We start from the raw sequence: 25,695 nt of genomic DNA on the forward strand, positions 1-25,695 counted from the left end.
TCCCATCTGGACAAGAGGAATACCTATGTAAGAATTCTGTTAATTGACTACAGCTCAGCATTCAACACCATAGTACCCTCCAAGCTAATCATCAAGCTTGAGGCCCTGGGTCTGAACCCCACCCTGTGCAACTGGGTCCTGGACTTCCTGACGGGCCGCCCCCAGGTGGTGAAGGTAGGAAACAACATCTCCACTTCGCTGATCCTCAACACTGGGGCCCCACAAGGGTGCGTGCTCAGCCCCCTCCTGTACTCACTGTTCACACATGACTCCGTGGCCAAGCACGCCTCCAACTCAATCATCAAGTTTGCAGACGACACAACAGTACTAGGCTTGATTACTGGCCCCGTGTAGATCAGTTGGTAGAGCATGGCGCTTGCAATGCCAGGGTTGTGGGTTCGTTTCCCATGGGGGGCCAGTATGAAAATGTATGCACTCACTAACTGTAAGTCACTCTGGATAAAAGCGTCTGCTAAATGACTAAACATTTTAAAATTTAAAAATGTTACCAACAATGATGAGACCGCCTACAGGGAGGAGGTGAGGGCTCTGGGAGTGTGGTGCAAGGAAAATAACCTCTCACTCAACGTCAACAAAACAAAGGAGATGATCGTGGACTTCAGGAAACAGCAGAGGGTGCACCCCTCTATCCACATCGACGTGACCGTAGTGGAGAAGGTGGAAAGCTTCAAGTTCCTTGGCGTACACATCACCGACAAACTGAAATGGTCCACCCATGCAGACAGTGTAGTGAAGAAGGCACAACAGAGCCTCTTCAACTTCAGGAGGCTGAAGAAATTTGTCTTGGCACCTAAAACCCTCACAAACTTTTACAGATGCACAATTGAGAGCATCCTGTCGGGCTGTATCACCACCTGGTACGGCAACTGCACGGCCCACAACCGCAGGGCTCTCCAGAGGGTGGTGCGGTCTGCCGAACGCATTATCGGGGGCAAACTACCCGCCCTCCAAGACACATACAGCACCCTGTGTCACAGGAAGGCCAAAAAGATCATCAAGGACATCAACCACCCGAGCCACTGCTTGTTCACCCCGCTATCATCCAGAAGGCGAGGTCAGTACAGGTGCATCATAGCTGGGACCGAGAGAATGAAAAACACCTTCTATCGCAAGGCCATCAGACTGTTAAATAGCCATCACTAGCACATTAGAGGCTGCTGCTGCCTATTGAAATCACTGGCCACTTTAAGAAATTGAACACTAGTCACTTTAATAATGTTTATAGTCACTTTAATAATGTTTACATATCTTGCACTACTCATCTCATATGTATATACTGAATTCTATTCTATAATATTCTACTGTATCTTAGTCCATGCCGCTCTGTCATTGTCATTGCTTGTCCATATATGCATATTTTCTTAAATTCCATTCCTTACTAGTGTTGTGTGTATTAGGTATATGTTGTGAAATTGTTAGATATTACTTGTTAGATATTACTGCACTGTTGGAGCTAGAAGCACAAGCATTTCACTACACACCCTATAACATCTGCTAAACACGTGTATGTGACAAATACAATTTGATTTGATTTGATTTTGGTCCTTCAAATCCCCCAACAATACAGTTTGCAGGTCCAACCGCACCCTGATATTATGACATAACAACCATTCCTGGACCTGACTCCAAAAACAAGCCACCGATGGACAGTACCAAAAGAGATGCTCTATTGATTCTGAGTCTGCACTGGTATGACTGTTCAATGCCCCAAATACTGAGCATTCTTTTTGTAGCTAGAATTGCATATAATAGCTTAAATTGAAAATAACTAATTGCTGCGATGAATTGGTTATAATTTTGTATTATGCATACATCTCCATATACTGTGATTAATTGCTTGTGTGACATAATTCTACCGTCGTTGTTTATAATGTGATTCATAAACATGATACCTTCTTTCTCTCCAAGAAAGTTGGTTTATCCACTATCAGTACATTGGAGTTTAGCCATATTATTTGCTGTAATATACACTATATATACAAACGTATGTGGTCACCCCTTCAAATTAGTGGATTTGGCTGTTTCAGCCACACCCGTTGCGGACAGGGGTATAAAATTGAGCACACAGCCATGCAATCTCCATATTCAAACATTTTCAGTAAAGTGGCCTTACTGAAGAGCTCACTGACTTTCAACGTGGCACCGTCATAGGATGCTACCTTTCCAACAAGTCAGTTTGTCAAATTTCTGCCCTGCTAGAGCTGCCCAGGTCAACTGTAAGTGCTGTTATTGTGAAGTGGAAACATCTAGGAGCAACAACTGCTCACAGAACGGGACCGGCGAGTGCTGAAGCGCGCAGCGGGTAAAAATAATCTGTCCTTAGTTGCAACACTCACTACCGAGTTTCAAACTGTCTCTGGAAGTAACGTCAGCACAATAACTGTTCGTAGAGAGCTTCATGAAATGGGTTTCCATTGCCGAGCAGCCCCACACAAGCCTAAGATCACCATGCGCAATGCCAAGAGTTGGCTGGAGTGGTGTAAAGCTCACCGCCATTGGACTCTGGAGCAGTGGAAATGAATCACGCTTCACCATCTGGCAGTCCGATGGACAAATCTGGGTTTAGCGGATGCCAGGAGAACGCTACCTGCCATAATGCATAGTGCCAACTGTAAAGTTTGGTGGATGAGGAATAATGGTCTTGGGCTGTTTTTCATGGTTTGGGCTAGGCCCCTTAGTTCCAGTGAAGGGAAATCTTAACACTACAGCATACAATGACATTCTAGATGATTCTGTGCTTCCAACTTTGTGGCAACAGTTTGGGGAAGGCCCTTTCCTGTTTCAGCATGACAATGCCCCGTGCACAAAGCGAGGTCCATACAGAAGTGGTTTGTTGAGAGAACCCTGACCTCAACCCCATCGAACACCATACTCGCCCAACAACAGTGCCCGACCTCACTAATGCTCTTGGGGCTGAATGGAAGCAAGTCCCTGCAGCAATGTTCCAACATCTAGGGGAACGCCTTCCCAGAAGAGTGGAGGCTGTTATAGCAACAAAGGAGAGACCAACTCCATATTAATGCCCATGATTTTGGAATGAGATGTTCGATGAGCAGGTGTCCACATACTTTTGGTCATGTAGTGTATGTTCTGCCTCTTCTGGAGGATAACATTGGAATTGTAGCCAACTCTGTATAGCTTCATTTAAAAATGAAGATACTTTAAACAGGGTTCCATTGTCAATCCACCGGAAATTAATAGTTTTAATCTGTATGACATCAAAGAGCTCCCTTTTAACCATTGGATGTGCCTATCTTAGTAGCCTACTTGTCAAGGCGTCAGTGTAATGCGGTAGGACGAAGTCAGGCGCTAATCAAAAAACATACTTTACTCGTAGGTAACTTAATGAACATACCTCCACGCAGGGAGGAACAAACCCGCTCACATACGACAACCAAAACATGAACAAACACACACAACACACAGTGTGAGCCAGAGGGTTAAATAGGGATTAATATATATAATTACATGATGGGAAACAGGTGAGACCAATACAGACAAAACCAGTAGAACATAGAAACATGGATCGGTAGCAGCTAGTACTCCGGTGACGACGAACGCCAAAGCCTGCCCGAGCAAGGAGGAGGAACAGCTTCGGCTGAATCCGTGACACTACTGGAAAACCAGTTTGGATTTAGATACAGTTTCGGTATAGTAGAAGCTTTAAGAGAGAGGTTTAATGCTTTGATATTTAATAGTTTTAGCCCTCCGAACATATATTATTATAAATATTCCCGTTTAACTTTACTTGCTTTTCCATTCCAGTGGTCCCATGTAGCTCAGTTGATAGAGCATGGCGCTTGCAATTTTTTGCTCACGTAACTTGAAATAATATTATCCTCGAGTTGGTAGAGCCATGAATAGATATGTAAACTGCGATATCACTAGATAATTTAATCAGGGTAATTTTACCATAGATGGACAGATGTTTCCCTTTCTATGGTTTCAAGATCCTATCTATTTTGCAAAGTTTTCTTTCAAAATTGATAGTTGCAAGATCATTAAACTTTTCCAGGATGTGTACACCAAGCACACCAACTGCACCAACCGTCCATTTAATTGGGAGACCACATAGCAATTTAAAGTTTGTGTCTTTTGATATAGTACACTTCATACACTGAACAAAAATATAAACATGCAACAATTTCAAAGATATTACTGAGTTACAGTTCATATAAGGAAATCAGTCAATTGAAATACATTCATTAGGCCCTAATCTATGGATTTCACATGACTGGGAATACAGATATGCATCTGTTGGTCACAGATACCTTAAATAAAAAGGTAGGGGCGTGGATCAGAAAACCAGTCAGTATCTGGTAACCTCCCGAGTGGCGCAGTGGTCTAAGGCACTGCATCGCAGTGCTAGCTGTGCCACTAGAGATCCTGGTTCGAATCCAGGCTCTGTCGTAGCCGGCCACGACCGGGAGACCCATGGGGCGGCGCACAATTGGCCCAGCGTCGTCCAGGGTAGGGGAGGGAATGGCCGGCAGGGATGTAGCTCAGTTGGTAGAGCATGGCGTTTGCAACGCCAGGGTTGTGGGTTCGATTCCCACGGGGGGCCAGTATGAAAAATAAAAAATTAATAATGTATGCACTCACTAACTGTAAGTCGCTCTGGATAAGAGCGTCTGCTAAATGACTAAAATGTAAAATGTAATGTAAATGGTGTGACCACCATTTGCCTCATGCAGCACGACACATCTCCTTCGCATAGAGTTGATCAGGCTGTTGATTGTGGCCTGTGGAATGTTGTCCCACTCCTCTTCTATGGCTGTGCGAAGTTGCTGGATATTGGCGGGAACTGGAACACGCTGTCGTACACGTCGATCCAGAGCATCCCAAACATGCTCAATGGGTGACATGTCTGAGTATGCAGGCCATGGAAGAACTGGAACATTTTCAGCTTCCAGAAATTGTGTACAGATCCTTGCGACATGGGGCCGTGCATTATCATGCTGAAACATGAGGTGATGGCGGCGGATAAATTCCACGACAATAGGCCTCAGGATCTCGTCACTCTATCTCTGTGCATTCAAATTGCCATCGATAAAATGCCATTGTGTACGTTGTCCGTAGTTTATGCCTGCCCATACCATAACCCCACCGCCACCATACACACTGTCTACCATCTGCGCGGTACAGTTGAAACCGGGATTCATTCGTGAAGAGCACACTTCTCCAGCGTGCCAGTGGCCATCGAAGGTGAGTATTTGCCCACTGAAGTTGCATATGACGCCGAACTGCAGTCAGGTCAAAAACATGGTGAGGACGACGAGCACGCAGATGAGCTTCCCTGAAACGGTTTCTGACAGTTTGTGCAGAAATTATTCGGTTCTGCAAATCCACAGTTTCATCAGCTGTCTGGGTGGCTGGTCTCAGACCATCCCACAGGTGAAGAAGCCGGGTGTGGAGATCCTGGGATTGTGAGGCCGGTTTGACGTACTGCCAAATTCTCTAAAATGACATTGGAGAGGCAGCTTATGGTAGAGATATTAACATTACATTCTCTGTCAACAGCTCTGGTGGACATTCCTGCAGTCAGCATGCCAATTGCACGTTACATCAAAACTTGAGACATCTGTGGCATTGTGTTGTGTGACAAAACTGCACATTTTAGAGTGGCCTTTTATTGTCCCCAGCACAAGGTGCACCTGTGTAATGATCATGCTGTTTAATCAGCTTCTTGATATGCCACACCTGTCAGGTGGATGGATTATTTTAGCAAAGGAGAAATGCTCACTAATAGGGATGTAAATACATTTTTGCACAACATTTTAGAGAAATACACTTTTTGTGCATATGGAACATTTCGGGGATCTTTTATTTCAGCTCATGAAACATGGGTTTTTATTTTTGTTCAGGATAGTTGGGTTTTAATCCAGATAAACTGGAGAAATTATCCAAGTCTTCAATAAGACCGTTCAGGGTTGAAGATTGTGGACTTGAGAACTTGAATCATCAGCATACATTGATACCTTTGTTTCTAACCAATTAATTTCTAACACCTTAATTTTATTATTGGATCAGATTTTTATAGCTAACAATTCAATGGCCATAACAAGTAAGTATGGTGATAGAGGGCAACCTTGTTTTATACCTCTTGACAATTAAACATTTTCAGAGGAAGATCATTATATATAATTTTGCATATAGGAGGTGTGTTATACATACTTTTATCCATCTCATAAGAGATTTTCCAAGGTTGAAATAATCCAGACACTTATAAATACATTTTAGCCGTACTTTATCTTAGGCTTTCTCAAGATCTGCTATAAAGATTATGCCTGGTTTCCCTGCATTCTCGTAGTTTTCAATTATTTATAATAATTGTCTAATGTTATCTCCAATATATCTTCCTTTTTAGAATGCTGTCTGATCATGATGGAGAATGTCCAGTAAAATATTTTTAATTCTATGAGCAATAAATTTTTTGGGGAGACTGGGTCCCCCCGGCTCCATCTTCCGTATGAGAGAAATCAGCCCCTCTTTTTGTGTCAGACAGTTTATCATTTGTATACAGTTGAAGTCGGAAGTTTACATACACTTAGGTTGGAGTCATTAAAACTTGTTTTTCAACCACTCCACAAATTTCTTGTCGGTGAGGACATCTACTTTGTGCATGACACAAGTAATTTTTCCAACAATTGTTTACAGACAGATTATTTCACATATAATTCACTGTATCACAATTCCAGTGGGTCAGAAGTTTATTAATAACTTGTCTGTGCCACTGAAAGCTTTGCATAGTAATTCCCTCCAGCTGAAAGATCAGTCCAGGCTCCAGGGGTAACAGTGGATCTAATTGGTTTCCCTGAGCTTGCCATGCATCTGTCTGGTTTACCTCTTCATGTTTGTGCTTGTGTCATATTATTGTGTAACTCGTTTCAAATGCTGGCCTTTGACCTTATCCTCTATATGGACACACACACACTTCCTATTATTTCCCAGGCATTCCTAATGAGATTTTAGATGAACTGAGCGTAAACAGAACGAATATGAATGTCTCTTGACTTGCTCGAGTGTATGCCTGTTTGTTGGTCCTTTACTACAGCTCTGTACTGAATATGCAGATACCCATGCGCGTTCTCCCCTGTCGCTGTGCCTCTGTATAGGTGTAGAGGGAGCATTGAATGGGGCTGATTTGGTATGTGCTTTCTCTGGGGGGGAGAGGGTTGTGTGTGTGTTTTAGACTTGATTGACAGCTTTTTCTTCCAGCTGAGGCAGAACTGACAGCACCCACTATTGTATTTTACTACAGACACAATCAAAGAGACAGATTCCACAGGTGGCTTGAGAGGTTGGGTGTGTTCAGGACTGGGCCAAAAAAAGTGCTCCTTAGGGAATAGGGTTTTATAGCAAAAAGTAGAGCACCATATGGGAATAAAGGAGGATGTCATTGACCAGAAATAGGGCACTTTATGGAGAATGGGGTGTCATTTGAGACACATCCTCTGTACAGCACTGTACAGTAAGCCCAGTGAGGAAGCTCAGTGTCCTTAACCACATGTTGATGAACGAGAGGAGCCAAGGCCAAGTATCACAATGGCTGATGGAGGGTGTTTGTAAATCCTGTCCTAATATAAATCAGACTGGAAGCCCTTGACGTGTCTCACACTGCTAGAGCGACTGGAGGATAATGAGTTCAGAAGGTGACAACTCTGTGGGAGTCAGTGGGATGCAGAGATAGGTCTGTGGGTGATGGGGACACCTGTTGATCTGCTGTTGTAGCTAGGGACAGGAGTTTTACATGACCATGTGACCTTCTGTTCTCTGGCCATACAGTGCTGCGAATGTATTGTACTGTAGTACACTAGCTGTGTTCCAATGCCCTTTCCGGTCAGTGGTTTAGTATCTGTGCTGTAATACCAGTGTGTAGTAAGAATGTCTTCTTCCCTGCCTCTCCTCTCCAGGGAACTTCTAGTAACGCTGGCTCTGGGCCAGGTCCTGTCTCTGCTCATCTGTGGCATCGGGCTGACCAGCAAGTACCTGGCTGATGACTACCACGCCAACACGCCCGTGTTCCAGAGCTTTCTCAACTACATCCTACTGTTCCTGGTCTACACCACCACGCTCGCCGTCAGGCAAGGTACGACAATGGACACACATGCACTCACTCACGCACTCACACACACATGCACGCAACTGGACACAACAGGCATCAGTTGCTCAGGTCACACCTGAGTGCAAATAGAGACTAAAACAGGATTAGTTTGAATCCTACTAGGTGAATATTATATCGTGTACTCATCACTTTCTCAACGAGATGGGAAAGGTAAAAGCCCCTGTCCTCTCGTTGAATCTAATCAAGCTATATTGCATAATGTAATACATTTGCTGTGCTTTATGGCATTGGAGCTGGAGATGAATGGAATAGGACCTGTATAAACTAGAGACAGTTTGCAGCTGGGATTGTATAAAAACATCTTTGTTCTTAATGTTATGTTTGAAGAAAGAAAACATGGAGGAGCTCTTGTTCTCTACTGACCTTCTGGGTGACCTCTCGGAGTACTTACAGGGAACATTTCAAAACAAGCAGCAGGTTGCTGTGTGAAAAATGATCCCTGTGTGTGTTGTGTAAGAGTGTATGGTGTGTGTGTGTGTCTGTGGAGCACACTGAAAGGCCGTCTGAGTGGAACACCTGCGGGGGGTGTCAGTGCTACCTTACTCGCTAACTTACTCTCAGCATAGCATGTTGTCACAATGTTTATCCTAACTGTAGATTGTAGACTCCAGATGAAGAACAGTGAGCTGATTTGGTTTTAGACAACAGACTGCACAGAGGAAGAGGCATCCTATGGAGAAGTTAAACATACTCTGATTTGGAGTTGAATTGACTATCGTAGCACTGAAGGAGAGGTCTGCGTGGGACTGATTTATTCATCCCTCTCCCACCCGCACCCGCAGCTTTTCATACCGCACCCACCCACACCTGCTGGCTTTCTGTCCAACTCCCACCAGCTACCGCAAGAACTGGCCCCAAACCCAACCGCAGTCCCCAAATGCTATTTTAGGCGTATGTGACGCAGCTCACTTGCCAGCCATGGTCCCAGCAATATACACTACCAGTCAAAAGTTTGGACACACCTACTCATTCAAGGGGTTTTCTTTATTCACCTGGAATGCATTTCAATTAACAGGTGTGCCGTCTTAAAAGTTAATTTGTGGAATTTATTTCCTTCTTAATGCGTTTGAGCCAATCAGTTGTGTTGTGACAAGGTGGGGGGGGGGGGTATAAAGAAGATAGCCCTATTTGGTAAAAGACCAAGTCCATATTATGGCAAGAACAGCTCAAATAAGCAAAGAGAAACGACACTCCATCATTAGTTTAAGACATGAAGGTCAGTCAATACGGAACATTTCAAGAACTTAATCGCAAAAACCATCAAGCGCTATGATGAAACTGGCTCTCATGAGGACCGCCACAGGAATGGAAGACCCAGAGTTACCTCTGCTGCAGAGGATAAGTTCATTAGAGTTACCAGTTACCTGGGCTTAGTGGGACTATCATTTGTTTTTCAACAGGACAATGACCCAACACACCACCAGGCTGTGTAAGGGCTATTTACCAAGAAGGAGAGTGATGGAGTGCTGCATCAGATGACCTGGCCTCCACAATCCCCCGACCTCAACCAAATTGAGATGGTTTGGGATGAGTCGGACCGCAGAGTGAAGGAAAAGCAGCCAACAAGTGCTCAGCATATGTGGGAACTCCTTCAAGACTGTTGGAAAAGCATTCCAGTTGAAGCTGGTTGAGTGAATGCCAAGAGTGTGCAAAGCTGTCATCATAGCAAAGGGTGGCTATTTGAAGAATCTCAAATATATAATATATTTTGATTTGTTTAACACTTTTTTGGTTACTACATGATTCCATATGTGTTATTTCATAGATTTGATGTCTTCACTATTATTCTACAATGTAGAAAATAGTAAAAATAAAGAAAAACCCTTGAATGAGTAGGTGTTCTAAAACTTTTGACCGGTAGTGTATATATACTGAGGGAAAAAAGTATTTGATCCCCTGCTGATTTTGTACGTTTGCCCACTGACAAAGACATGATCAGTCTATAATTTTAATGGTAGGTTTATTTGAACAGTGAGAGACAGAATAACAACAAAATAATCCAGAAAAACGCATGTCAAAAATGTTATAAATTGATTTGCATTTTAATGAGGGAAGGAGGTTCTCACCCAAGATTTGACGGTACATGGCCCCGTCCATCGTCCCTTTGATGCGGTGAAGTTGTCCTGTCCCCTTTGCAGAAAAACACCCCCAAAGCATAATGTTTCCACCTCCATGTTTGACGGTGGGGATGGTGTTCTTGGGGTCATAGGCAGCATTCCTCCTCCTCCAAACACAGCGAGTTGAGTTGATGCCAAAGAGCTTGATTTTGGCCTCATCTGACCACAACACTTTCACCCAGTTCTCCTCTGAATCATTCAGATGTTCATTGGCAAACTTCAGACGGCCCTATATATGTGCTTTCTTCAGCAGGGGGACCTTGCGGGCGCTGCAGGATTTCAGTCCTTCACGGCGTAGTGTGTTACCAATTGTTTTCTTGGTGACTATGGTCCCAGCTGCCTTGAGATCATTGACAAGATCCTCCCGTGTAGTTCTGGGCTGATTCCTCACTGTTCTCATGATCATTGCAACTCCACGAGGTGAGATCTTGCATGGAGCCCCAGGCCGAGGGAGATTGACAGTTCTTTTGTGTTTCTTCCATTTGCGAATAATCGCACCAACTGTTGTCACCTTCTCACCAAGCTGCTTGGCGATGGTCTTGTAGCCCATTCCAGCCTTGTGTAGGTCTACAATCTTGTCCCTGACATCCTTGGAGAGCTCTTTGGTCTTGGCCATGGTGGAGAGTTTGGAATCTGATTGATTGATTGCTTCTGTGGACAGGTGTCTTTTATACAGGTAACAAACTGAGATTAGGAGCACTCCCTTTAAGACTGTGCTCCTAATCTCAGCTCGTTACCTGTATAAAAGACACCTGGGAGCCAGAAATCTTTCTGATTGAGAGGGGGTCAAATACTTATTTCCCTCATTAAAATGCAAATCAATTTCTAACATTTTTGTTGTTGTTATACTGTCTCTCACTGTTCAAATAAACCTACCATTAAAATTATAGACTGATCATTTATTTGTCAGTGGGCAAACGTACAAAATCAGCAGGGGATCAAATACCTTTTTCCCTCACTGTATGTGATTGGATGTGTAGACAATATGGACAGTATATGGATAGAATATGTAGTATATCTGAAGAATATGTATGGCAATAGTTAAATAGGATAGGCCTTGACTAGAATACATATACATATGAAGTGGGTAAAACAGAATGTAAACATAATTTAAAGTGGCCAGTGCTCCATTATTAAAGTGACCAGTGTTCCATGACTATGTACATAGGGCACCAGCCTCAAAGGTGCATGGTAGAGTAACCGGGTGGTTGCCGTCTAGTGACAGTGACTAAAGTTCAGGGCAGGGTACTGGGCGGGGGCCAGCTAGTGGTGACTATTTAACAGTCTGATGGCCTTGAGATAGAAGCTGTTTTTCAGTCTCTTGGTCCCAGCTTTGATGCACCTGTACTGACCTCGCCTTCTGGATGGTAGCGGGGTGAACAGGCCGTGGCTCGGGTGGCTGAGGTCCTTGATGATCTTCTTGGCCTTCCTGTAACACAGGGTGCTGTATATGTCCTGGAGGGCAGGCAGTGTGCCCCCTGTGATTTGTTGGGCAGACCGCACCACCCTCTGGAGAGCCCTGCGGTTGCGGACGGTGCAGTTGCCGTACCAGGCTGTGATACAGCCCGACAGGATGCTCTCAATGGTGCATCGGTAAAGGTTTGTGAGGGTCTTATGAGCCAAGCCAAATTTCTTCATCCTCCTGAGGTTGAAGAGGCGCTGTTGCGCCTTCTTCACTACACTGTCAGTGTGGATGGACTATCTCAGATTGTCAGTGATGTGTACGCCGAGGAACTTGAAGCTTTTCATCTTCTACACTGCGGCCCCGTCGATGTGGATAGGGGCGTGCTCCCTCAGCTGTCTCCTGAAGTCCACGATCAGCTCCTTCATTTTGTTGACATTGAGTGAGATTTTCCTGGCACCACTCCGCCAGGGCCCTCACCTCCTCCCTGTTGGCTGTCTCGCCGTTGTTGATAATCAGGCCTACCACTGTGTGTCATCTGCAAACTTCATGATTGAGTTGGAGACATGTGTGACCACACAGTCATGGGTGAACAGGGAGTACAGGAGTGGGCTGAGTACGCACCTTTGTGGGGCTCCTGTGTTGAGGATCAGCGTAGTGGAGGTGTTGTTGCCTACCTTCACCACCTTTGGGGGCGGCCCATCAGGAAGTCCAGGACCCAGTTGCACAGGGTGGGGTTCAGACCCAGGGCCCCGAGCTTAATGATGAGCTTGGAGGGTACTATGATGTTGAAGGCTGAGCTGTAGTCAATAAACAGCATTCTTACATAGGTATTCCTCTTGTCCAGATGGGATTGGGCAGTGTGCAGTGCGATGGCGATTGCGTCATGCGTGGATCTATTGGGGTGGTAAGCAAATTGCAGTGGGTCTAGGGTGTCGGGTAAGGTGGAGGTGATATGATCCTAAACTAGCCTCTCAAAGCACTTCATAATGAAAGAAGTGAATGTTACGGGGCGATAGTTATTTAGTTCAGTTACCTTCACTTTCTTGGGTACAGGAACAATGGTGGACATCTTGAAGCAAGCGGGGACAACAGACTGGGATATGGAGCGATTGAATATGTCTGTAAACACTCCAGCCAGCTGGTCTGCGCATGCTCTGAGGACTCTGGCTAGGGATGCCGTCTGGGCCGGCAACCTTGCGAGGGTTAACACACTTAAATGTCTTACTCACGTCGGCCACGGAGAACCAGAGCTCACAGTCCACGGGAGCGGTGGTGGCCCACGTCGGTGGCACTGTGTTTCCCTCGAAGTGAGTGAAGAAGGTGTTTAGCTTGTCCGGGGCAAGACGTCTGTGTCCGCGACGTGGCTGTTTTTCCCTTTATAATCCGTGATTGTCTGGAGTCCCTGCCACATATGTCTTGTGTCTGAGCCGTTGAATTGCGACTCCACTTTGTCTCTGTACTTACGTTTTGCCTGTTTGATTGCCTTACGGAGGGTATAACTGGACTCTTTGTACTCAACCATATTCCCAGTCACCTTGACGTGGTTAAATGCGCTGGTTCTGTTTTGCGTGAATGCTAGGATCTATCCACGTTTTTGATTTGGATAGGTTTTAATGGTCACAGTGGGAACAACATCCCCTATACATTTCCTGATGAACTCAGTCACCGTGTCAATGTATACGTTGATGTTATTCTGAGGCAACCTGGAACATATCCCAGTCCGGGTTATCAAAATAATCTTGAAGCATGGATTCCGATTGGTCAGACCAGCGTTGAACAGTCCTTACCACCGGTACTTCCTGTTTGAGTTTCTGTCTATAGGAAGGGAGGAGCAGGATGGAGGCGTGATCTGATTTGCCGAAGGGCGGGAGGGGGAGGGCATTGTAGCCGTCTCGGAAGGGGAGAGTAGCAATGGTCGAGAGTGTTGATCGAGAGTGCGATGTGTTAATAAAACTTTGGTAGCATTTTCCTCAGATTTGCTTTATTGAAGTCCCCAGCTACACTTAATGCGGCCTCAGGATATGCGGTTTCCAGTTTGCACAAAGTCCGGTGTAGTTCTTTGAGAGCCGTACGTGGTATTGGCTTGAGGGGGAATATGCACGGCTGTGACCATGACCGAAGAGAATTCTCTCGGAAGGAAATGCGGTCGGCATTTGATTGTGAGGTATGATTCCGTGAAACAGAGTATGTTACAGTCCCTGATGTTTCTCTGGAAGGAGGTCCTCGCCCTGAGCTCGTCTATTTTATTGTCCAGGGACTGAACATTAGCGAATAATATACTCGGAAGCGATGGGTGGTATGCATGCCTCCTGAGTCGGACCAAAAGTCCACTCTCAATACCTCTTCTCCGCTGGCGGCGTCTTGGAGCAGTCTCTGGGATAAGTGGAATTGCCTTGGGGGGTACGAACAAAGGATCCAATTCAGGAAAGTCGTATTTCTCTCTCTAATATCCAAAAATCATTTTCGGCTGTATGTAATAATGCAAAGGACGTTCTGACCTATGAGAAATAACACCAAAAAAACGAAATACTGCAAAGTTGCTTAGGAGCCATGAACAGGGGGACCATGTCAGTTGGCTCCATCTTGCTATCATGCTATGATCTCGCATGCCCAACTAGGAGAGGAGAGGTTAACTTAACTTGAAGCAGAGAATTCTGAGAGTGTGAATAATGTGACAAAGATGTGTTTTTAATACAACAGGTAGGCTGACGCATACCAAGCAGAAAGACGACCGTTTCCAAATAATTTGCAGAAGAACCAAAATATTTGAATCCCAAAGTGATGATCTCTGTCGGGACCCGCAGCCCTCTACACTGAAGTGTTTTTTGTCATCATTGCAGTTTCATGCTGTGTAGGAAGTTTTATTCTTATCCCATGAACATTACTTTGATGTATCCTCAGTATGGTAAAAGGTATCAGCTTTAGTGTTAAAGTTGTCATCATTAGCCTCAGTTTTCTGTTGACATTTATGATTCAGAGTGACATGGATGTTGAGGTAGAGGTGCGTGGAGGGTGAGATATGAGAATCAATGCTGCATGGGAAAACCTGCCACAAGCAGATAGTGAAACCTTTGCCAGGCCTCACCTCACTCACACACCATCTTTCTACACACCTTCTCTCCTAGGCTTCCTTGCTTGGATTTGCAACTCACACATCCTAGAATAGAACAAACATGTAAGGGTCTCAGAGAGAGACAAATGTAGTTTTGTTATCTAATAGTAGAGCTGAATAGCAGTAGCATTACATATATATTCCTCTCTGAATATTCCTCTCTGAATTATCTCTGTGTTGGCTTCAATCACTCTGTTCATGTAGGTCTGTTACAGCCAGAATCACTGAAGGCTGAATATTCTGGGTTATGCTAGCTTGGCACTTTGAAGGATCTGCTCTGTCTCTGGTGATTCGTTCTTGACAAGAAGCAGATGCAATGCACTGGAAACATACAGGTGTCATTAAAAATTTATAGCAATGGTAGCTGTTGTTCAAACAATTTGTGAGTATTCTCTTTGCGTGACCAGCATACATGCAGGTGTCATTCGTATTATATACTGAACAAAAATATAAACGCAGTATGTAAAGTGTTGGTCCCATGTTTCATGAGCTGATTAAACAGCATGATCATTACACAGGTGCACCTTGTACTGGGGACAATAAAAGGCCACTCTAAAAAGTTTTGTCACACAACACAATGCCACAGATGTCTAAAGTTTTGAGGGAGCGTGCAATTGGCATGCTGACTGCAGGAATGTCCACCAGAGCTGTTGCCAGAGACTTGAATGTTCATTTCTCAACCATAAGCCGCCTCCAACGTCGTTTTAGAGAATTTGGCAGTACATCCAACTGACCTCACAACCGCAGACCATGTGTAACCATGCCAGCCCAGGACCTCCACATCAGGCTTCTAGTTGATGAAACTGAAAATTATTTCTGTCTGTAATAAAGGCCTTTTGTGGGAAAAAACTCATTCTGATTGGCTGGGCCTGGCTCCTATGCCCTTCCAGGCCCACCCATGGCTCCGCCCCTGCCCAGTCATGTGAAATCCATAGATTAGGGCCTAATGAATTTATTTAAATTGACTGATTTCCTTATATGAACTGAAACTCAGTAAAATCGTTGAAATTGTTGCATGTTGCGTTTATATATTTGTTCAGTATAGTATAGTAATACTTGATCCCAAATATACCTGGGTCAGGATTGGCTATGTTGAGGGGTTAGACTAGAGCATGACCCATGTTTTGATTAGACAAAACTGTCATCCTCTCAAATTAGAATGTAGGCTGTTAACAGACAAGCAAACTCATTATTTCAAAGCAAGCTGTACTCTGTTAGACAGTGTGGCTACTTGTCCAAGAGGCTCCTGGCCAAATTGGTCCCATTCTGTGTTGTGTAAGGCAGGGCCTGGCTGTAGTGGAGAGCATGACCATGCACAGAATGAATAGTGATAATTGAGTGCCTTACTGGAAGGAACTACAACAGGAGCAGCTGCCCACCCCGGCTCTGCAGCCAACAGCCCAACAGTTCTGTTGTCCCATTCACTTGTAGCTAAAGTTGGAATGGAGTACAGTAACAGATCAACAGCTATGAATAAATTCATAACCCTCTCATAACCAACTATACACTGAGTGTACAAAACATTAAGAACACCTTCCTATTGAGTTCCTAACAAGTGACATCAATAAGGTATCATAGCGTTCACCTGGATTCACCTGGTCAGTCTATGTCATGGAAAAAGTTCATAATGTTTTGTACACTCAGTGTATTTTTTTATCAAGCCACCAGTTTATTCTGAGCTGCACTGAAAACCAAAACACCAACAACAAACATATAGACTACCCAACAGTGCTTAAAGGTCCAATGAAGCTGTTTTTATCTCAATATCAAATAATTTCTGGGTAATACTTAAGTACCTTACTGTGAATGTTTTCAATTAAAATGGTCAAAAAGAAACAAAAATAGCTTCTTAGCAATTTCTCAAGCAAGAATTTTGAGTGGGGAGGGTGAAAACGGAAAACTAGCAGTTATTGACAGAGAGGTTTGGAACTCTCTTTCTTATTGGTCGATTAACTAATTTACTGCCTGGTGATGTCAGACATCACCAGGCAGGCCAAAACTCCATCCCACCAAAACCGGCAGAAATTTCAGGCGGTCTTTTCAAACAGCTCTTACACTAAAAGGGCATTATCATCATTTTAACAATTTCACAGTATTATTCCAACCTCATAGTGTGAAAATATATATAAAACACAGAAAAATCACGTTTTTGACTGCACTGGGCCTTTAAAGTACAACCACATTAGTTACTTTGACCTTGAAGTGCTTTCACCACACCGTCCCACTGGTTTGTTTGGGATTAGCAGAATTCACTATCCACTAGTCCACAGATTTCCTCCTAGCCTTGGGCTCTGAACACCACCTACTGTAAGTGTAAGCAGCAGCACTTCTACTCTGTTGTTCCTGACTGAAATGAATTAGGGCTCAGTTCCTCTCCCTCCTTCTCCTTCCTCTCTGCTCCCCATTGGGCTTCCTGACCCGCTCGTCCCCACTCAAATTCGATTTATACTGTGGCCCAGATGAATTGGGGTCAGCAGGAGGAGAAGAGCAGGAGAGGGCCGAGCTGGCACTCCCCCAAGGCGTCTCTCTCTCGCTCTTCCTCTCTCTCGCTCTCTCTCTTCATCTCTCTCTCTTTTTCTCTCTCTCCCTCTCTCTCTATCCCCTCCTCTCTCTCTCCTCCCCCACTCTCTCTCTCTTTCTCCTCCCTCTCTCAGAAGTGCATGACTTATCACAGGAAGAGAGGCGAGGTGATTATTCACATTAATACGCTGAGACGATTATTAATTACATTGGGTTCATGCTGATGGCTGATAGCAGGGCTTTTCTCAGGCTGCACCATCAGTGGTGGCTGCCTCTCCCTATTAAACCACATTCATATTACAGCAATTACCAAGCACTGAGACCCACTGATATTAAATACACACAGACAGAGCTAGTTTTAATGTGCCAAAGAATGCGTTTAGCATTTTTATTAACTTGAGTAACTGACGACGATCTAGATGATACGTTTTTGAAATGTCATCCAATGTCAAATCGATTTTAAAATGAGATATTTTACTGTTGTAGAGATATGTTTTGTGCCCACTGTTAATGAAAACAGAACAGGTCTTGGCGTGGCACAGTAGGTGACAGAATGATCTAATATCTGAGGGATCCATCCCTCCACTGCCTCCATGTGTGCTAATGTGACTCATACAGACACCCAAAACAGCAAATGCCACCTTGTGTCAGAATCTCTCATCTGCCACCATAGGGACCAACATGCCTGGCAGGCCCTCTCTTCTCTGACACAACAACAGCGCCCAAGCTTATGGCCCAGCAGGCTCAGCCATTGTTTTTCAGGATTAACAGATTAATGGGAATGGCTGCCAGCATTCTTCTTTACCAATCTGTCAGAGCGGAGAGCGGGACTGGCTTTTGCCAGGTGGAGCCCGTCCAAGAGAAATGACTGAATAGCCATAACGGTTAAAATCTCTGAAAAGCTCAGAACAGTTGCAGGGTGGAGAACCTGTGGGTGAGTTTAGGATGTGGGGAGAAATGTGCAGAAACACTTTCTATTTTTGTTGCACTAACTGTCTCGTCCATCTGTGCTGAACTGGTGCTCAGAAGAAAACTGCCAGGAAACCATAAGTAAAGAGATGTATTTGTCATGAAGGCTAAAAAGCTGGGAAAGCCTCCACTATTGGTCTCTACTAGAGAAATGCAGACAGAGAATAAATGCCAAGGCCGTAATGGATTCACACCATGTGACCATAATATACCACAGTATACTGCATATGGTGACTGACAAGGTGATAGTGACACTGTAGTTATCTGTGGTGTAGGCCTATACTATAACACCTATCCAGTTGCCAAATCTTCATAGACAGAGGGACTATAATAACATTCTCTTCAGAAATAGGCTTAACACAGCAGCATTCTCTCAGTGTACCGTAATAAGTGTTAGCCCTCAAGGAAAACAGCCCTGACATTGCAGGCTGAATGATGCAATGTTCTTGCAATGACTTAATGCACTTACAGTATATTACAATGTAGCAATACCCACAGCCTACCTCTGTTTTTTTCATCAATATTTTAACTTCTCTATGGGATGTTCAATCAATAATCTCTTTATCTCCCTGGACAGTCGACTCAGGTTTTTGTCATTCATTTTATCAGGCATTTTATATTTCAGTGCTTTTAGTTGTATTGAATTGGACTGAATAGAAATGTGTGGGTGAATGCTCCAGTTATCTCTTCAGTGTGGTGTGCGAGTGTGTGTCCATAAGATATTGTGTGTGTGTGTATGTGTATGTGTGTCTCTCAGTCAGTCAATTTGTGTACCCTAGTCAGTGTGTATGTGTCTGAGGTGCGCCTCTGCCTCTGTGTGTTTTGGGGAGAGTTTGGTGGAGTTATCTTGAGTCAGTACTCTTCATTACCTCCCGTGGTATCTTCCTTCAGGAGCCTGCAGGTACTTGGTCAGGTCAATGCCTGTGTCCACCCAGTAGGTGATTGCCTCTGAGAGCTAGCTCTTATATAGCTTTTTAGGAGGGAGGTTCTGCCCATCCCAGCCTATTGACAGCAGAGGAGACCCACTAAGCAACGGGGTCTTGCTGCAGGGACAATCACAGCAGAATATGCACCGCTGATTGTGCTTTTGTTCCCATAAGCACATAATCAATAATGTAATAACGTATGTCTATATCAGGATTGGGGGTAGAAGGAGGAGAGAGGAGGTACTAAGAAGCCTACGCTTGCTTATCTAACCGCACACTTTGCCCTACTAAGAGTGTTTTAATAATTTTATTATAGAGTTTAAAAAGACTTGATTAAGAATGAGGCCTATGTAGAAAGGTTCATCCATATTCATAGCAGTGACGACCTGTCATTCAGGGCGTTTTGAGCCCCACCTGTTTAGCAAAAAAATTTATAATATATACACTACCGGTCAAAAGTTTTAGAACACCTACTCATTCAAGGGTTTTTCTTTATTTTTACTATTTTCTACATTGTAGAATAATAGTGAAGACATCAAAATTATGAAATAACACATATGGAATCATATAGTAACCAAGAAAGTGTTAAATAAATCAATATATAGTTTATATTTGAGATTCTTCAAATAGCCACCCTTTGCCTTGATGACAGCTTTGCACATTCTTGGCATTCTCTCAACCAGCTTCATGATGTAGTCACCTGGAATGCATTTCAATTAACAGGTGTGCCTTCTTAAAAGTTAATTTGTGGAATTTCTTTCCTTCTTAATGCGTTTGAGACAATCAGTTGTGTTGTGACAAGGTAGGGGTATACAAGGTAGGGCTATTTGAAGAATCTCAAATATGAAATATATTTGGATTTGTTTAACACTTTTTTGGTTACTACTTGATTCCATATGTGTTATTTCATAATTTTGATGTCTTCACTATTATTCTACAATGTAGAAAATAGTAAAAATAAAGAAAAACCCTTGAATGAGTAGGTGTTCTAAAACCTTTGACCGGTAGTGTATATATATTTTTTTTGGTTGTTGTTGTCACAACTTCCTCCGAAGCTGCCTCCTCTCCTTGTTCGGGCAGGCTTTGGCGTTCGTCGTCACCGGCCTTCTAGCCACTGCCGCTCCTCTTTTCATCATTCCGTTTGTTTTGTCTTGTTTTTCCCAAACACCTGGTTCATATCCCCTCATCAGTCTCTGTATAAGTATTCCCTCTGCTCCCCTTGTCTTTGTGTGTTATTGTTTCCATGTGGAGGTGTCGCTAGCTCGGTTGAGCATTATGTACGTTTGTTGCTGGGATATTCACCCGTGTGTTTTTGTTTTCCCAGTATGCATTGAAGGCACACTGTATTTGGTTTACGCATTGCTGCTAACTGCTGTATTGGACGAATAAACCATATTCTGTGATTCACACCTCCTGCGCCAGACTCCGTCCTAATCACCCGCTACAGAATAACACACCCAACAGAATGGAGTCAGCAGGAGCAGGGAATCTTCCTGGAGTCTTTGAGTGGGTCCGGGAGCATTCCAATATGTTAGCCAGCTTGGGCGAAGCGATGGATCGGGTTCTCCAGGCCGTCCAGCGCCTGGAGAGGAGAGGACCCGATCCTGCGGAACCAGCTGAGCGACCGGATCCAGCCACCCACATACCAGCACCCAGTGGTATTCAGCTGTCTCGACCGAACGAATACGACGGGACAGCTGCCCGCTGCCAGGGTTTCCTCCTGCAGCTGGACCTCTATTTCAACACCATCAGCCCTGCTCCATCAGATCGGGAGAAGGTGTCCGCCCTCGTCAACACCCCCATACTCCCGGCCTCCTGCATTGTGGCACCGGTGGTGTGGGCAGTGGATGCGGACATAGAGCGGGCGTTACGCACAGAGCCATCTCCACCTCAGTGCCCAGCCGGGCTTCGGTACGTGCCGTCTAGTGTCCGTGATCGTCTTATCTATTGGGCACACACCTCTGGTCACCCAGGCATCGGCCGTACAGTGCGCTGCCTGACCAGGAAGTACTGGTGGCCTACCTTGGCTAAGGACGTGAGGGTGTATGTCTCCTCCTGCTCGGTGTGCACCCAGAGTAAGGCACCTAGGCACCTTCCAGCGGGTAAGTTACATCCCTTACCAGTTCCACAACGGCCATGGTCCCACTTATCGATCGATTTCCTACCTGATCTTCCCTTCTCAGGGTAACACCACCATCCTGGTCGTTGTGGACCACTTCTCTAAAGCCTGCCGCCTCCTTCCTCTGCCCGTTCTCCCCACGGCCCTGCAAACTGCGGAAGCCCTGTTTACTCACGTCTTCAGGCACTACGGGGTGCCAGAGGACATAGTGTCTGACCGGGGTCCCCAGATTACGTCTAGGGTCTGGAAGGCGTTCATGGAACGTCTGGGGGTCTCAGTCAGCCTTACCTCTGGGTTTCACCCCGAATGTAATGGGCAAGTGGAACGGGTGAATCAGGATGTGGGTACGTTCCTGCGGTCCTACTGCCAGGACCGGCCGGGGGAGTGGTCGGTGTTCTTGCCATGGGCCGAATATGCCCAGAACTCTCTCCGCCACTCCTCCACTAACCTGTCACCATTTCAATGTGTTTTAGGGTATCAGCCGGTCCTGGCACTGTGGCATCAGAGCCAGACTGAAGCTCCTGCGGTGGACGACTGATTTCGGCGCGCGGAGGAGACGTGGAACGCCGCCCACGTCTACCTCCAGCACGCCTTGCGTCGCCAGAAGGCCAACACTGACCGCCACCGCAGTGAGGCCCCGGTCTTTGAACCGGGTGATCGGGTCTGGCTCTCGACCCGGAACCTGCCCCTCCGCCTGCCCTGCCGGAAGCTGAGCCCGCGGTTTGTGGGGCCGTTCAAAGTCCTGAGGAGAGTAAACGAGGTTACGTATAGGTTGCTGCTCCCTCCTGATTACCGTATTAACCCCTCGTTTCACGTGTCTCTCCTCAGGCCGGTGGTGGCTGGTCCGCTCCAGGAGTCTGAGGTGTGGGAGGTCTCTCCACCCCCTCTGGACATCGAGGGGGCCCCGGCTTACTCCGTCCATTCCATCTTGGATTCTAGGAGTTGGGTGGGGGGCCTTCAGTACCTTGTGGAGTGAAGGATGTCCTCAATCCCTCCCTGTTGCGGGATTTCCACCGTCGCCATCCGGATCGCCCTGCTCCGTGTCCTCCTGGCCGTCCCCGAGGCCGGTGCCAGCATTCTGCTGGAGCTGCGGGTCAAGGGGAGGGGGGGGGGGTACTGTCATGACTTCCTCCGAAGCTGTAGAAGTATTCCCTCTGCTCCCCATGTTTTTGTGTGTTGTTGTTTCCATGTGGAGGTGTCGCTAGCTCGGTTTAGCATTATGTACTGTTGTTGCCGGGATATTCACCCATGTGTTTTTGTTTTCCCAGTACGCATTGAAAGCGCACTGCATTTGGTTTACGCATTGCTGCTAACTGCTGTATTGGACGACTAAACCATATTCTGTGATTCACACCTCCTGCGCCTGACTCCGTCCGACTCACCCGCTACAGTTGTTGCCTGTTTTGCATGTTATTTTGGCATTAATACATGTCACATATCAGTTTGCAAACAATGTAAAACAATTGTTATTGAATTAATAAAGCCAAATACAAACATGGTCTCTTTTTTGCTTTCTTGAGTAAGGCATCTCCAAAATGCAGGTGTTTCAGCCTAGCTCAGTGCTTTCTGTGGTAGAGGGGCAGCCAGCGGAAAATACAGAGCGTAGGGGTTGGTAATCCTCTCTAGTGGCGCAGTGATTGGCTCAGTGTTCTGTCACTCATGGGGACACTACGTCACCGCAAAATCTACAGGGAGAGCTAGAAAGTTCAATCCACCTTGGGTGCTGCCATATATTTACATTAGAAGTGCACATCCAAGAAGGCTCAAGGTCAATGGCCATAGATAAAATGACGTCAAATGACGTTATATCTACCTTAGCTTTGATTGGACTGATCAAGTCAACATCATACTTTCAAAATCTTAGCTAGCAAGCTAGACAAGCAGTCATCATGAATCACGTCGACAATCTACTGGCAAATCCTATTCAATCCATGTCATATGATGAGAAATTATAGATAAAACGTATCAGTGCTCATCGGCAAGCACAGCACAACGGTGAGTCCAAAAATGTATTGTATGCTGCTTCATAAATGATGTAATATGCCAGGGAGATATGTAAACTGTAGCTAAGAAAGTAATACTAAGTGTATGTTGTGTAGTAAGCTGTTAGTAGCCCATGTGCCTCACCCCAATAATTTGGTCCCTTTCCCCCTCATAACTTAGCCTACTGTTCTGACTTGGTAACCTATAGCCTGTTTTAGAGAAATGTAATCATCAAATATTGTAAGAGCTTTCATTGTCTGCTTATATGCCCCCTTTATTTACCCTACGGTTCTGACTTGGTGTACAGGGAGAATACTGTAAGAACGGCCCATGTTCTGAATTCTGTCGCTGTACATTTCGAAAGTGCTGAACAAATAGTTATATTGACTACGTCCGTCCTAGCTCGCTCATTAATGTCTTAATCTAAATTACGGATTGCCCTTTATCCGCTCATCGTCCCCTTGTGCCATAGTCAGTAGAAACCACATTTGTTTAAGCAAGTCACCCATACCAGCTATGTTTTTTAAAAGGCAGTAAATAAGGCTGAATGAACTGATTTGCTGCCAGACAAGGCTCCGCTGATAGCCAGGTGTAGTGGTGGTAAGGATTCACTCCATGGTGCTGAAAAGAAAGCTCTGCTGTTGGGACAGCTTTATGTAGGCCCTAACAGTTTGTGGGCACCGTTTGTCACCGTTATAGTGCAATTAATGTATTGTTTAGTGTTGTGTTGTGTTGTGTAATGGCTTTGCTGGCATGCATCAAAATTTTATTTTTTTGCCCCACCAAGATTTACATGCTAAAATCACCACTGTTCCATTGTGAGATATCCACTCAGCCCCTAAGCCAATGAAATCTATCATTCCATTGAGTCTGGATGGATTGGTATTGAATGAACGGTGTGATGGTATTGTCTGGTAGTAGGTGTTATAAAACATCAGCATACATAGAGCATGTTGATTATGTAGAATACAATGGCTATAGAGGGCTGTGTGTTTTGTACCTCTCTCAGTCTCTCCATCTTTCTGAGTACTCCTCTGAATGGCCTCAGTATGCCCTCTCGGAGTCCCACAAGGTGTTATTTCACCCTAGGTGGGTGTGCTACCACTCAACGGGCGGGGTGTCATAATCTTGTCATATTTTGTTAGCTTGCCGATACCTCTTTTTAGCGTTCACTTTCCTTTAGTGTCTCGCACACTGTGTGACTGTGTGTTGTAACTGAGGTAGTCCAGGTGAAGTGGGCCTTCTCAAGGGCACTGTGTGTGTGTGTGTGTGTGTGTGTGTGTGTGTGTGTGTGTGTGTGTGTGTGTTTGTGTGTGTCAGGGTTGGGCTCAATTTAGAATTGAATTGAGAATGCCTTATCAATTCCAATTCAATTCTTGAATTTGAATTGAAGTAGTAAACAGGACACAGAATTGCAATTCAAATTTGAATGAAAGGAAATATAATTGAATTCAGTTAAATTCAATGAAATTCAAATACCTCTTCTATATTATGTGTATTCTACCTATTATACACTGAACAGAAATATAAACGCAATATGCAACAATTTCTAAGATTTACTGAGTTACAGTTCATATAAGGAAATCAGTCAATAGAAATAAATAAATTAGGCCCTAATCCATAGATTTCATATGACTGGGAATACAGATATGCATCTGTTGGTCACAGATACAGTGGGGAGAACAAGTATTTGATACACTGCAGGTTTTCCTACTTACAAAGCATGTAGAGGTCTGTCATTTTTTTATCATAGGTACACTTCAACTGTGAGAGACGGAATCTAAAACAAAAATCCAGAAAATCACATTGTATGATTTTTAAGTAATTAATTTGCTTTTTATTGCATGACATAAGTATTTGATCACCTACCAACCAGTAAGAATTCCGGCTCTCACAGACCTGTTAGTTTTTCTTTAAGAAGCCCTCCTGTTCTCCACTCATTACCTGTATTAACTGCACCTGTTTGAACTCGTTACCTGTATAAAAGAAACCTGTCCACACACTCAATCAAACAGACTCCAACCTCTCCACAATGGCCAAGACCAGAGAGCTGTGTAAGGACATCAGGGATAAAATTGTAGACCTGCACAAGGCTGGGATGGGCTACAGGACAATAGGCAAGCAGCTTGGTGAGAAGGCAACAACTGTTGGCGCAATTATTAGAAAATGGAAGAAGTTCAAGATGACGGTCAATCACCCTCGGTCTGGGGCTCCATGCAAGATCTCACCTCGTGGGGCATCAATGATCATAAGGGAGGTGAGGGATCAGCCCAGAACTACACGGCAGGACCTGGTCAATGACCTGAAGAGAGCTGGGACCACAGTCTCAAAGAAAACCATTAGTAACACACTACGCCATCATGGATTAAAATCCTGCAGCGCACGCAAGGTCCCCCTG

The 25,695-nt window shown here is 44.8% G+C and overlaps 1 protein-coding gene across 1 annotated transcript in view; it reads left to right on the plus strand.

The window, feature by feature from the left end:
- Positions 1-25,695, plus strand: part of slc35f1 (solute carrier family 35 member F1) — a gene marked incomplete at both ends in the record, with an annotated part of 131,260 nt that overhangs the window by 56,644 nt on the left and 48,921 nt on the right. The window contains one exon of the mRNA XM_084149449.1: positions 7,935-8,110. Coding sequence (XP_084005575.1) covers positions 7,935-8,110 — 176 coding nt within the window. The remainder of the gene's footprint in view (positions 1-7,934; positions 8,111-25,695) is intronic.

Source organism: Coregonus lavaretus, assembly GCF_964263955.1.
Source record: "Coregonus lavaretus genome assembly, chromosome: 31".
NCBI lineage: Eukaryota > Metazoa > Chordata > Actinopteri > Salmoniformes > Salmonidae > Coregonus > Coregonus lavaretus.